This window comes from Mirounga angustirostris, unplaced genomic scaffold (assembly GCF_029215605.1).
Source record: "Mirounga angustirostris isolate CCGP_5_RB_7025 unplaced genomic scaffold, mMirAng1.0.hap1 SCAF_2, whole genome shotgun sequence".
NCBI classification, from domain to species: domain Eukaryota; kingdom Metazoa; phylum Chordata; class Mammalia; order Carnivora; family Phocidae; genus Mirounga; species Mirounga angustirostris.
In genome coordinates, this window is record NW_026991710.1 from 45,006,412 (window position 1) to 45,020,399 (window position 13,988).

The 13,988-nt window shown below is 45.4% G+C and overlaps 1 protein-coding gene and 1 pseudogene across 5 annotated transcripts in view; one reads left to right on the forward strand and one right to left on the reverse strand.

Moving 5' to 3' along the window:
* The first annotated feature begins 1,004 nt into the window (after nucleotides 1-1,004).
* LOC123848952 (small ribosomal subunit protein eS12-like) lies at nucleotides 1,005-6,012 on the forward strand (annotated as a pseudogene).
* Nucleotides 6,013-8,417: 2,405 nt separating this feature from the next.
* HOPX (HOP homeobox) overlaps nucleotides 8,418-13,988 on the reverse strand; it is a 32,156-nt gene continuing 26,585 nt past the window's right edge. For all 5 annotated transcript variants that reach the window (XM_064584542.1, XM_064584543.1, XM_045881092.3 and 2 more), the window contains exon 3: nucleotides 8,418-9,191. In XM_064584542.1, the coding sequence (XP_064440612.1) occupies nucleotides 9,114-9,191 (78 nt within the window). In that variant the 3' untranslated portion in view covers nucleotides 8,418-9,113. The remainder of the gene's footprint in view (nucleotides 9,192-13,988) is intronic.

Below are 13,988 nucleotides of genomic sequence, written 5' to 3' on the forward strand. Positions count from 1 at the left end.
CTCATTCTCTCTCTCTCTCTTTCTTCTCTCACCATGGAATGAGTTGGGCTGCAAACAGTATTCTTTGTGGCCTGTGGGATTTTTGGAGGCTCCCTGAATCTTGTTCAAAGAGAAACCTGGCAAATTCCATCCTAATTCAGAGCTTCCTGGCTGAACTCAATGGAACTCCAGCTAAAGAATTAAGTTGGTAAGCCAGTGATATTTGAAATGAATAATGGAGATATTTGGGGATCAGCTTTAATTTTGGAATAGGTATGTCAGATAGCTTTTTGCTAGAATGACTTGGGATAGAGTCACAAATATTTAAGATGTCACTTGGCTTCTCACCATGTTGATGATGCCAATAATGGGATAGCTTTCCCATGCACCATGAGATTTGGGTGCTAATACCTGTTTGCTTTGATTATTACGTTGTTGATCCACAAGGTCATCATCATCGTTTTGAGACTTTCATGTCTGCCCATTTTTTTATGTCATTGGTTGTTTTGACTAATAGCTATAATTTGAGGGAGAAGTATTGTATTGGTAGGGTACTGACAGGAAATAGATGGCAGAGGTCATTGCAGATGATTAATGAAAGGGCTCTACAGGGCACCTGGGTGGCTCAGTCGGTTAAGCGACTGCCTTTGGCTCAGGTCATGATCCCGGGGTCCTGGGATTGAGTCCCGCATCGAGCTCCCTGCTCTGCAGGGAGCCTGCTTCTCCCTCTCTCACTCCCCCTGCTTGTGTTCCCTCTCTCGCTGTGTCTCTCTCTGTCAAATGAATGGATAAAATCTTTAAAAAAAAAAAAAAAAGAGAAAGGAGTCTACAAAGATGTGAGAGTATTATGGGAAACCAACGAGGGATAGTGAAACATTAAGGCTAATATCAATTACTACTTCTAGGCTTGGAATGGGCCAAGGGAAGGGAGATGTTATTGGAAACTGAAGAGATTGATAGCTTTGGGGAGGGCCTCCTGGCAGAAGCTATGGCCTTGGCTAGAAGAACATTGTCACTGTCAAATCATGACTCTGGATAGACATAGACGGCAAAAATACACTGACTTTACTCTACTCTTATCCTCTGATCTTCCCGCTAGTGAGTATCATTGGGTAAACTCAACCAGCAGTCAGAGGGAAGGGAGCTTGGTTGAGACTGTAAATGTCACCCTCGTTGGCCACAGAATAGGATAGAAAAGGATGGAGAGTGGATCTGGAAGAGCAAATAGGATTATCCATTTGTGTGCCTTCACTTTCCTTGTCAATAACTTTAAAACCAGTTAATAGATAGGCAGGTCCTAGATCCATTCTTTAATAGCTATATGCTTTTATTGTTTAGGAAACAGGCTAGGCTCTAGGAAACAGGCTAGGCTCAAACGCTGTGACTTCACCAAAATAGAAGTTTATTTCTCTATTAGGCTCCCTCCTGGTTAGGAGTCCAGGGCTGACGTGATGACTTGATGGTGTTCAGTGCCTTGGTAGATATTAGTTCTGTTGAAAAAAATATCTCCAGTCTTCTTTCTCTGGAAATAAGGGAGGATTGTATGTCTCTGCCCTATTGGGGTTAGACAGGGTCATGCAATTTGCTTTGGTCAGTGAAATGTGAGAAGCATTTAGTTGCCCACATTTTCCCTTTCACTGATATTTGCGTGGAAGCACTATGAATATGAAGGATAGCCATCCTGAAAAACTTCTCAGAGCTGCAGCAGATTTGTGGGAGAAATAAAGCATTGCTTTTAAGCCACTGATTGGAGGTTGGTTGTTAATGCAGCTAAACCTGATATTTCTGAATAATACAGAGACCTAGGCCCTTTCCGTTTTGTTGCCCTCCAAACCCTCAGGTATTACTGTCATCTACATGATCTACATGATCTGAGACAGCTCGTTCACGTAGTCCTATTCTAGTTCAGAGGAAGTGGGAAGAGGAACAAGAGGGCGCATTATTCTTTTTAGAGGCACACATCACTTCCTTAGCCACACCTAGTGCTTTAGTTATCTGTTGCTCCATGACCAATTGTCCCAAAGCTCAGCCGATTAGAACAACAAACAGCTTAGCTGGGTAGGTTGTATCTCAAGGGCTGCTGTTAGCTGAAGGCTTGACGGGAGCTAGTGGATGCACTTCCGAGCTCACATGGTTGCTGGCAGACCTCTGTCCCGACTAGCTGCTGTCAGGAGGCCTTGGTTGCTTGCTGTGTGGGCGTCTCCATAGGGCTGCTCCACATGGCAGCTGGCTTCCCCCAGAGGGAAGACAACCCCAAAGAGAGACAGACACCGAGAAGCTGCAGTGTCTTTTAACCTAATCTCAGAAGTGACACATCATCATTTCTGCTTCTTTACTAGTCACACAGACCAACCCTGGTACAATGTGGGAAGGGACTATGCAAAGGTGTGAATACCAGGAGGTAGAGATCACTAGAGGCATCCAGGAGGCTGGCTAAAAAACCTAACTAGAAGAGAGGTGAGAAAAGCTAGTCTTTAGCTGGGCAGCCATCTCCTCGGATAAAACTATAGGAAGAAGGGGAGAAGGGCTAAGGAGACATACAGAATTCTCTGCTCTGGTGTCTAGCCACACACATATACCTGGGCACTCTCCTTCTCATACATGAATATACATTCCTATATATCCTAAAAAGATTCTAGGCTTCTGAATTGTAGTTCACAGCTGTGCCCGAGGATTCTCATCCTTAGGGTCACTATCCCCAGAAACTTGCCTTCTTCCCTCCCAGACAATGCCAAATTCCCACATAAAAAGCTTTTTAAGAAAGGAGTGGGGAAAGGGAGCTTCCAACTGGAAGAAAGAATAAGAAAATCCTTCTCGGGGCACCTGGGTGGTTCAGTCAGTTAAGTAACTAACTCTTGATTTCAGCTCAGGTCATGATCTCAGGGTCGTGAGATAGAGCCCCATGTTGGGCTCCCTGCTCAGCAGGGAGTCTGCTTGGGATTCTCTCTCTCCCTCTCCCTGCTCATGTTCTTTCTCTCTCTCTGTGTATTAAAAAAGAAGAAGAAAAATAAATCCTTCTACATTGCTAATCTGGAACTCCAAGGATGAGTCATATGAACTATGAGTCATTTTACCATTGTATGTAAGTAGCTGGATGAGTTACATAAGTTGAGATTCAAATCTACTGTTTCTTATGTTTTTCTAAGTTAAGGTGGTAAACTCTTATACGAAACCACATCGAAATCTATATTTACAGGAGCATTTCCCCAGTGTGACAGCACTTAAATACTTTAAAGTGTACAAATGACGGTGAAGGAGAAGGGAGAAAATCTCTAGAAGCCTCTACTTCTTCCTGCCTATAATGTTTATGTAGGGCACAGCAACATAGCACTGGGCTTCATCAAACCCCCAAATCTTCTGCTTTCCTGCCAACAGAAGCAGTGGCTCATGTCCCAGATCTTTGCCTGACTTATGTCCACTTCACTACCTCTCAGTACTTCCATCATGGGAAAAGAATGTGAAGGTTCAAATTATTTTTTGTATTTCCATTGTTATGGCTAGATACTTTGGCATTGAATTTGGGCAGGGATACATTTGAAAGAGTTGGTATCAGGTTTTAAAATGACCTTTTAGTGGACAGCAAAATTCTACGTGGAGGTGGCAAGGGTTAAGAGAGAGTAGCAAAATGTCACCCATGACATTCTGTCAGTTCAAAGAAGTATGTCCTTGATGTCCATAAATTATCTCCTTGTCATCTTGTCCTTTAATATGCAAAACTAAGTTTTTTCTCTAGTCTCCATCAATTGAGAAAAATCTGGTACTCTGCCCAACTATTTCCAAGGTTTGTTGGCCTATAAATTCCTGGTTGTTTTTTTTTTTTTTTTTTTGCTTGGATTCCCTGCTTCTCCTGGATTCTTAATTACTCTAGTAGCTAAAAGTCCTCCTTCCATGCATTCCTCTCTTCCTTTCTTTACTCTGACATTAGTCAGGGCTCCTTTGGCTGCAAATGACAGATACACAGCAAGAAGAGCATTCCTTAGTTTACAGAGCCAGGAAGGCTGGGCTAGCCCAAGGGAAGAGTGGGAACCGGAGCCTCAGGACCTGACCTCTCTTTCTCTTCTCTTTGAAACTCCCATCTCTGCCTGGCTTCATTCTCTTCCACAACAGAGAGCCCTTCTCTATGTGGTTGGGTAGATGGCTGCCTGCACCCTCAGGCCTCTATCCTCCTAACTCTCCATGCAAGCGCACAATAGAGAATTACCCCTCCAGTTCCAACTGGGAAAACGTTGGTGAAGGACTTTGGCCCACATGAGGTCAAGAGCCCGCACCTTGTTTCAGTCCCAGTATGTGCAGTGTGGCATTGTGATCAGCCAGCCTGGGTCCTGGTCTCATTCTGAGCGGGGTGGAGAATGTGTGGTGTTGTAACTGTTCTACCAAGATCACACAAAGTGGGAGGAGCTCCCCAAACGTAAAGGGGTGCTGTCACCCCTTTACAAGAAGAGAGCAGACAGAAACAAACATTTCTGCAGTCCACTATGTGCCACAAACATGGCTCCAGCAGTTCCTTCCCCATCCCCTGAAGGATCACCAAGGCAAGGCCATTGTGGACTACAGCTTTCCTGAAGGTTGACGATTTCATCAATCGTGCCTACATAAGGAAGCCTCCATAAAGCCCCAAAGTACAGGATTCACAGAGCTCCCAGGAGGTGCTGGGAAGTGTGGTGTGCCCAGAACGGGCGTGGAAGCTCAGCACCCCTACCCTCATATCTTCCATGAGCTATATCCTTTATAATAGACTGGTCATCCTGTGAGTAAACTGTTTTCCTGAATTCTGTGAACTGTTCTAGCCAATTAATCACACCCAAGGAGGGGGTCCTGGGAACTTTTGATATAAAACATCAAAAACGTGCATCCCCTCAATATATTATACTGGTTACCTCTGGGTAGTGGGATCATGGGTAATTGTTATGGATTTTGTTGGTTTTACTGTTTCCCTTTTTTGCTTATCTCTAGTTCTACAATTAACAAATGAAACTGGTTCAAGGTAAGCAAGGAAAAACAGACAGAGCCTGCTGCCCTCGTCCTCTTTACCAAGAAATGCGAACCCCCTTCCCAAAGCCTCCCACCTCCCCACACCCACCCAGGTCTTCATCCTAAGCCTCTGTGGCAGAACCATGTCACCAGACCACCACAGTTTCCAGTGAGGATGGAAAAGGTAGTATTTCCGTTTTTTAGCCTCTACAGCCTTGCTAGAGAAAGGTGGCAAGAGAGAAAGGGGCTGGGCATAGTGATCAATCCAAGCAGTCAGTACCATCTGCAACAGCAGAACTGGGACACAAAGGAAGAAAGAGGGATTGGGCAGCTGTTCTCGGTCTGGGGTGGGTGTTACTACTCTGGTGTGTGGCCCTGGGTGTCCAGAAGAGACTCCTGATCCCATAAAACGTAGGGCTCTGCGTTCTCCTTAAGACTTCTCTCAGGCATCACAATGATCCTTGTCCCATTCTCATTACTACTTTGAGCAGTAGTCATTATTATTCCTGTTTACGAAGAGCTTTTTTCGAGGTGGAGTATTGTCATCCTCGTTAATATTACAGTTGAAAAAGTCAACTCAGGAAGGTTAGTATTGTGAACACATCCACACTGAAAAGGCCACCGGCTCCTTCCTTGCCATTGCTGAGCCTTCGAGATTCGCCTTCACCCCGTCCCCCGCCAGCAGGGGCAAGGAAGGCCCTGCAGCTGGCCATGTAATAGCGGTTAAGTCAGCTGTACCAGGAGTGCTGAAGACCTGCCTCCTCTGTGAAGGCCTACCACAGGGATGCCTGAGCTGCCAAAGTCCAAGGCGAACGCCAAGCCCGTCCATCTTTGTGTGCTGGCATCTGACTGTGATGAGCCTGTGTGTGTCAGGTTGGTGGTGGCCCTTTGCACCTAATTAAGGCTGATGACAACACCACACTAGGGGAATGGCTAGGCTTCTGTGAAACTGTTGGGGAAAACCGGAAAATGGGGGGTTGTGGTTGGGTGGTAGTTAAGGACGACAGCAAAGACTCTCAAGCCAAGGACGTCATTAAGGAGTACTTCAAATGCAAGAAATGAATAAATACAAAACTTGGCACTTGTTTAAACAAACCAGTTAATTAATTAAAAGGACACAGAATCTCATTTTCTCCCAGCGTGTGCCAATCAAGGACTCTTGACTCTTCGGCCTGACGAGCTCAGGAAGTGATCCTTCTGTCACAAACGGTGTTTCTTGGTCCCAAGGCAGACTCTCTGCCCAGCTGGTTAACTCTTCTTGTCCTGGATGGATTGTTCCTGAAACATGTCTCTGGTGTGCTCGTAAGACATCTGACGTGGGTCTTAGACCTGGTTTACCATCTCTCTCAGGGCCTGATATGGGTAAATTACTGTGCTCTGCCATCTGCCTTGCCCAGTTATTTTCTCCCTGTTAGCCAGTGTCTATGAAAGTGCTTTGAAAGGTAAAGAACGTTCTCTCTATGCACATATTTATTATGGGCACACATTCCTTCCTCGTCTCACCTTTTCCCTTCTTTCTTTCCAGAAAGTGATGTCAGCATCCAGCCCTGGGTGCTGAGAGATGCTCAGGGCACCTCTAATTAGGTTGCAGGGGAGCATGCCCAACGAGGTTATTCTTTCAGTCCCTGGGTCACTGTGTGTTGTTTACAGAAGAAATGTTTTAAGGTATAGGGAGAGGAAGCTTGCCAATGATGTTTAATGGGTTCTTGTAAACATTTGTATTCTGAATAACCTGTTAGTGTTTCTTATTCTGGACTCTTTATTTTAAAGATCTAAAAAAAATTGTGCCTGCATTGTAGGTCAGAGTTCAGAACTGTAGACCAGTGATGGGGTGCCTGGGTGGCTCAGTCAGTTAAGCGTCGGACTCTTGATCTCAACTCAGGTCTTGATCTCAGGGTCCTGAGTTCAAGCCCCACATTGGGCTCCATGTTGGGCTCCATGTTGGGCTCCATGCTGGGTGTGGAGACCACTTAAAAAAAAAAAAAGTGTAGACAGTGTCATTCCAGGCTGGGTTGACAGACACTGCTTGTGGCCTTTCTAATACCCATCCTCCCCCCCCCTTTTTTTTTAAATTTTACTTATTTGAGAGAGAGTGCCAGAGAGAGAGCATGAGTGGGGCATGGGGGTGGGGGTGAGGAGGGACAGAGGGAGAGGGAGAAGCAGACTCCCCACTGAGTGGGGAGCCCAACGTGGGGCTCGATCCCAGGACCCCAGGATCATGACCTGAGCCAAAGGCAGACACTTAAGCAACTGAGCCATCCAGGTGCTCCTCTCCCCTTCTTTCTTACCAACAGAACCCTGATTTTGCTCAAGGCAGCAATATGCCCAATTAAAAATATTCATTTTCCTAGGCTCCCTTGCAGTTAGGAATAGTAATGGGACTCAGTTCTGGCCAATGAGATGTAGGTTGACAGTAACCAGGTGAGGGACTCCAGGAAACTTTTTTTGAAGGTCAGAGACTTTGCTGGCATTTTCCCCTACCCCCTTTTTTTTTGCTTGAAATGTAGACTCAATGGCCAATCATCCACCTTGTATCCATGAACACAAAAGCTACAAGTTAAAGATCGCAAAGTAAGAGACAGAATGACCATAGGTCCTTGACAACATTCGAGAGACACTTACCTGCTGATGCCTCAAGTAAAAACAATTAGCCAATTAAAGAAACAAAAAGCCTGTTTGGTTAATCCATTATGATCAAGTTATTGTCCCATGCAGTGAAACACAATTTTTAAGGAAAGATTTATTTGTTTATTTGGGGGGGCGGGAGGAGTAGAGGGAGAATCATCCAGCAGACTCCCCCCCACTGAGTGCAGAGCCTGACTCGGGGTTCTGTCTCTGACCTGTGAGACCATGACCGGAGCCAAAACCCAGAGTCGGACGCTCAACTGACCAAGCCACCCAGGTGCCCCAAACACAGTTTTAACTAGTAAGACCATTAAGACATTTAATGTGCTATAATAGGGGATGCCCGGGTGGCTCAGTCGGTTAAGCGTCTGCCTTCGGCTCAGGTCATGACCCCAGGGTCCTGGGATCGAGCCCCGAGCCCCGCATCGGGCTCCCTGCTCTGCGGGAAGCCTTCTTCTCCCTCTCCCACTCCCCTGGCTTGTGTTCCCTCTCGCGCTGTGTCTCGCTCTGTCAAATAAATAAATAAAATCTTTCTTAAAAAAATAATGTGCTATAATAGAAGATGGATGCAAACTGCCTATCGGGTCTGTAAGACAACAGTGCTGCTCACACTTCCCTATATAACACTTGGGGACCTTGTTAAAAATGCAGATTCTGATTCAGTCGGTCTGGACTGGAGTCTGAGATTCTGCCTTTCTCAGATGCCAGTCCGGGACCACACTTTGGTAGCAAGGATTTGAAAAATGACAGCTCTTTTGTCAGTCTGTTCTTATGTTGGAGCTATTCTGTTTTTCTTTGGTACATGTATTATTCAGTTAAAAATCTGCACAGGACCCAGTGCATTTTCAACAAAAAAGGTTTTTATTTAGAATATCATTTCAGAGACAAAAAGCAGTTCATTTTGTTTAGTAAAATAAATTTAACAAATACATTTAAATAAGGTAAATTGAAGACTTCTGTGGATCTTTTTCTTAGTTACTTGGTTTTCTGCCAGTTGGAGTTTCTGTCTCCCAGCCTAACTGGGTTCTTTCCAAGTGAATGCAGCTAATAATCCAAGAAACTGCTTTATGAAATCGGACTCAAATATTACCTCTGTATTCTCACTCAATCTCAGTGTATTACTGCAACATAAGGAAAACAACTTAGGGAAGTAGAATCAGAAGGAAATGCTTCCCCCTCGTGTTATCTTTTCAACAGAGGCCTTGGCCACTCTGAAATGGATGGTAAAAATGAACTGGTACTGGGAGGTGATGGTCAAAAGCAAACTTAGATGATTTTCACACCATCTATTATCAAGACCCAAAAGGAAAGGCAAGCCAGCCAAGCCACTGCTTTATACAGAAGCCACATATAGCTTCCTAGGGTTACTTTCTTTTCTGGTTATGTACATTAAAAAAATACAACATTGTGTTAAATAGCAGGACAGCTAACAATGAAACACACAGCACTACACTGAAAAACCAAAAAGCTTGGTTAAGCCGAGGAGAGAAATGGCGGACAGTCTTCATGGAGGGAAGCTGCCAGCATCCACCATCTCCTCAGTCTGTCACGGATCTGCACTCTGAGGGTAGGCCTTCCGACTGCCGCCACTGAGCCAGACGCTGCTTAAACCATTTCTGGAGGAGGGAAATGTGCAAAATTACCTGTCACATACTGGCAAACTGGAACATCCCTTCCTTTTCTAAAAGGTAGCCCCTGTGGCCCAACCGGAAAGGAATGTGTCCACGGGGATGGTTTTTCTCACAGTGACACTTACCTTCCCTGCCCCAGGACCTTTGCACATGCTATTTCCTATGCTTAGCATGTTCTGTCTTCATTCTTTATCTGATGATCTCCCTCTCATGCTCAGGTCTCAGCTTAAATAGAAGTTTCTCAATCAAGTCTTCCCTAACCACTTTGTGAGAACCTAAAGTAGGTTCTCCATCCAACTCCTTAGTCTCTATTTTAATACTTTGTTACCGTCACAGAACTTTTACTATCTGTAATTACTATGTTTATTCACTTGCTTTTAGTCTACATTTCTTTCTAGAATATAAGATCCATGAAAGCAGAGACTGTATTCATCTTATCATCACTGATTGCATCCTTTGCCCCTCGCACAAGGGATAACATAGATTAATCAACGTTTGTTGAATGAATGAAAGAAATTGAAGCATCTCCCTGATGCCCCAGATAAAGCTCTATGGCTACTATGTCTCACCAATGTGTGGTGATCTCATTAAGGGCCCTGGTCATTGGTAGTGCTTAGTAAGTATTTGTTAAGTAAAATGAATGGAAAACTGAGCCTGGACAACCTCCAGGCACTCCTTCCTGGGAATCTATGGGGCACGCTAGCCCAAACTCTCCTGCTGCAGGGCTGCTGAGCAGTGAGAGAAGAAACAGTGGGCCTTCCAGCTTACTCAGAATCTTCTAGCTCTCTATGCCCCAAATAGTCACATCCCACAAAAGAGACCATGGATTTAGGGAAGGCCCCAGATGGGATGCTTCTAGACATGGCACCTTGTGAGGGCTAAAACACTTTTCATGTGGGCTTTTCATATGTCATGGGGCTGCCCTTACTATGCTACGAGGGGTGGGGATTCTGCACACGGGAGACAAGGAGACCCACGCTGGTGAATAGGCTGGGGTGTGGATCAGGTCGGCCAGGAGGAAACTGGGGATTTTAAAAAACAATGTTGAAGAGGGACTGGTGAGAAAACAGAAGAGGCAGGCACTGATCCTCATGGGAGAAGATGAGTCAGAGGGCCCTGTGGGAAGTCAGACCTCAGGCTTTATTCTCCTGTGTTTCCCAGCCTTTCACACATCATGGCAAACATTGGGAATGATGATATTTTCATGTCACACTGGGACAAACAGGCAAGTTGCTTGGGTAGGTGACCACCAGGGACTCTGCAGTCCTGGGCCCTGCCAGTAGAAAGCTCTATGGTGATCAGTTGGCTACAGGAACTTGAAGAAACCCCTTAAATACAGCACTAGTCAGCTCAACTGTACCTGAAAAGGAAAGCTTAGGGGGTCTTTACTGTCCCTTCTGGAGTTTTTATAATTCACCTATTCCAGAGCTAAGCACATGATGGGGGCAGAAAAGCAGCAGAAAGAACACAGCTATGGGATGGACCCCAGACCTGGGATGTGCTGATGGAGATGGTTAGAAACATCCAGAGGGCTCTGACTTTAGTATGGCCAGCTGCAGATTCAACCTGGGGACAAAGAGGGTGGACTCTAGGGTCCTGCTGGGGAAGGTCTCATCTCTGCAGAGATCTAGGGAGATGACAGGCAGTGCAGCCTAAGCCCAAGATCAGAAGAAAGGGTGAGAACCACAGGGAAGGAGTGCTTCTAGGGATCGAGGTCTGTAGAGCCAGAAGGGAGTGGGGCCAAAGGGCCATTTAGGGCTCTGCACCAATGCCAAGCTGGCTAAAGAGCATGGGACCATACCTACAACTTGCCGTAACTGTAACAGAGTTTCCACACTGAAATGCCTTACGTGGCTGTCAAGGTCAGTTGTCTTGTACTGTGAGGTGGCAACAGAGACAATAACCTAAAGCCAAGGGCAGCAGACTACCTGTCTGGGGTAGTGGATCTCCAGGTGCCATATTCTACTCCTGGAAATCACTAGCCCTAAGGAGAAGAGAGCTCACGTTAACTTCGGTGGCTTTAACCAAAGTTCCACTGCTAAAGGCAGGTGCATTTTCTTCTGTAATCCGTGTGTGTCTCGGTAACTCTGGAGTCTGGTGTGAGAGCAGCGTGGTTCCAGTTTCACTAACGAGGTAGCTCTGAGGGGGTTTTGAGACTATAAGGTCTGATTCAATAGGACTTCCAGTTACTAGAGCTGAATACATGGCAAAGTTTTAAAGACTGACTAATTAAAACTTGGAGGAGGAAAGTCTCATTTTCTACCAGGATTCATTTAAGACAAAATGCTTGAGCCGGCCTCATTCAGAAGAGCCACCCATATCTTTATACTAGTAATGAATATTAATGTACAGTTACCAAAAATAACTTCAGCGAGGACCACATTTGTGAACTGGAGAGTTGGCGTCCAAATGCCTAACATGGTGAGCCCTAGTGCTGGGGGGTGGGACGAAATTCAAGAAAAGCAGAACGATTTTCTAAAGATACATATTTTAAATCAGGTATGTATATATGACAGTTTGGCAAACCAGGTGCTGTCCAACAAAAACCATTAAACACCTTGCTTGCTTCTTTCCCCCTCCAGAGCTGAATCTTATCACATCTCACTCACATCAGTACGAATTTTCCACCTGGCTTTATTCTTCTCTTCCTTGTTTCAGTCATCCCCTGAGAAAGACATTCATCCCTCACTGGCTTATAAATGAATGCCCTCATTACCTCACCCCATTGATGGAGATTTATTTACTCTGAGTGAACGGATGATAATTAGACACTGTGATGGGGAGGGCTGGAGGCAAAATAACATTGTTCCTGTCCTTTTCTCTAGTAGCTAACATTTTATTCTTTTCAGGGGGAGACCTTTAGAGGTCTTTATTCCACTGATAAAACGTCCAACAACTAAAACCACGGAGTTCTGGGAATAGTCCCAGGGCATTAAGAAGAGATAAAGATACTGGGAACCAACACTGGCTACACGGGGCTTGAGTTTGTGATTCTAGAAAATGCCAGATCTGCCCAACCTCCCCAGGGATTGATAAAAGACCTTTCCCAGCCCCTTCTAACACTGACTTCAAAATACTAAAAGACACAGGGGTTGGGTCTATCTATATCTAGGTTTATCTAATGCAAATGTAGGAGATAGCTTATTACTGTCACGAGAGAAAAAAAAAAAAAAAGAACTCATTCTAGGATCCCAGCAAATGCAACTTAGAAAGTTAACATTAAAGCTCTGATCCCCTCACTCCCGGTTCCTACAGGTGTCCCCCCAATAGCAGAGAACACTGTCCTACTGTGGGACAGTCACAAAGAGATCAAAGCCCCCAGAGAATGTTTCAAACTTCCAGTCCCTCCTGCCCCTGCCAAAGTATCAGCAATGTGAATCAGCTCTTGTTCATTATCTCAAAGGAGCATCTCGTGCTTATTTTTTTCTACTAAAGTATTACTTGTTCTAGGACAATGAAGAATATCACTCCAATCCTGGAGGTGGGTGGTGTTAGGGGTGAGGGATCAGGCATAAGAAATAAATATTATTTTGGCTTTGGAGATCTCTCCCTGTGAAAAAGGGGCACCACAGATAGAGACTAGAAACGGGATGTGCTGATACCAGGCACAGCTTCTACGCAGGTCCAGCAGACCCTGGCCTTCCTGGAGTTATTTGAAGATGCCCTGCAAAGCCTACTATAAATTAAAATAATTTTATTTATGCCTGAAAGTTCACCATTGTCCATTAGATCTCCAGAAGATACTTTCAAAAATATAAATGTTATTTAAGGGGGCGCCTGGGTGGCTCAGTCGAGTAAGCATCCAACTCTTGATTTCAGTTCAGGTCATGATCTCAGGGTTGTGAGATCGAGCCCCACATTGGGCTCCTCGCTGGGCATGGAGCCTGCTTACGATTCTCTTCCTTTCCCTGTCCTTCTGCCCCTCCCGCTCTCTAAAATAGATATATGTTGCTTGAGAAGATTAAAGAAGAAACCATTCTTACGAAGCAGTGTACATGGGGGTGGGGTGAGCTGGAAAAGAGTTTGGGTGTAAAGGATGGGAAGTTGGAAAATGGGACCCAACCAAGTAAGGGGTGACACCCTGAGGCAGCTCCTTCCCCTGAACTTGCTAAACCTGGCCTCCCTCTGAGCTCTGGGGTCTCTGACGCTTCCCTGCAGGCCTACACAGGAAGGCAGAGGGGCAAGCAGAACTATGCCAGCCTCAGAGAGGAAGGTGTTGGCCCCATGGCAGAAAAAGGAAGCCAGGGGCCCTGCTCTGAGGCTGACTCACCCCTACACCCACTCATTTCAGGATTGCATCCAGCATTTGTTCATCTGAGGACGATGGCAGAGGGGCAATGGGAAGAGCCTGCCAGGGGGAGGGGGGCAGGTGAACCTGCTGTCAGAAGTCTGAATTGGTGGACCTCAATCACAAAAAGAATCAGGCGCCCTTTCTTCCTGCCCCTCACCTGATTTCATTCCAGTTCTTTAATAGAAGGTGAATCTCAAGAAAAGATTAAATAGCTGGGATGCTGTCATGTAATAAATGTATTTTTTTTTCTGGGAAAAAATACAACAGAAATGGAATGTTCAGTCGTCCCCTCCATCCCCTAGTTGTTCCCATTCTTTCTCTCTATGAAGACAACAAGGTAGTGAGAGGAGTCTGCATTGTGACCCAGACTGCCATGGTTCAAATCCTAGCTCTGCTACTTCCTAGTTGTGGCCTTGGGCCAGTTATTCAACCTTTCTGTGCCTTGGTTCTCTTATCTGTCCAACTGGGCTAATGCTACCTACCGCATAGCC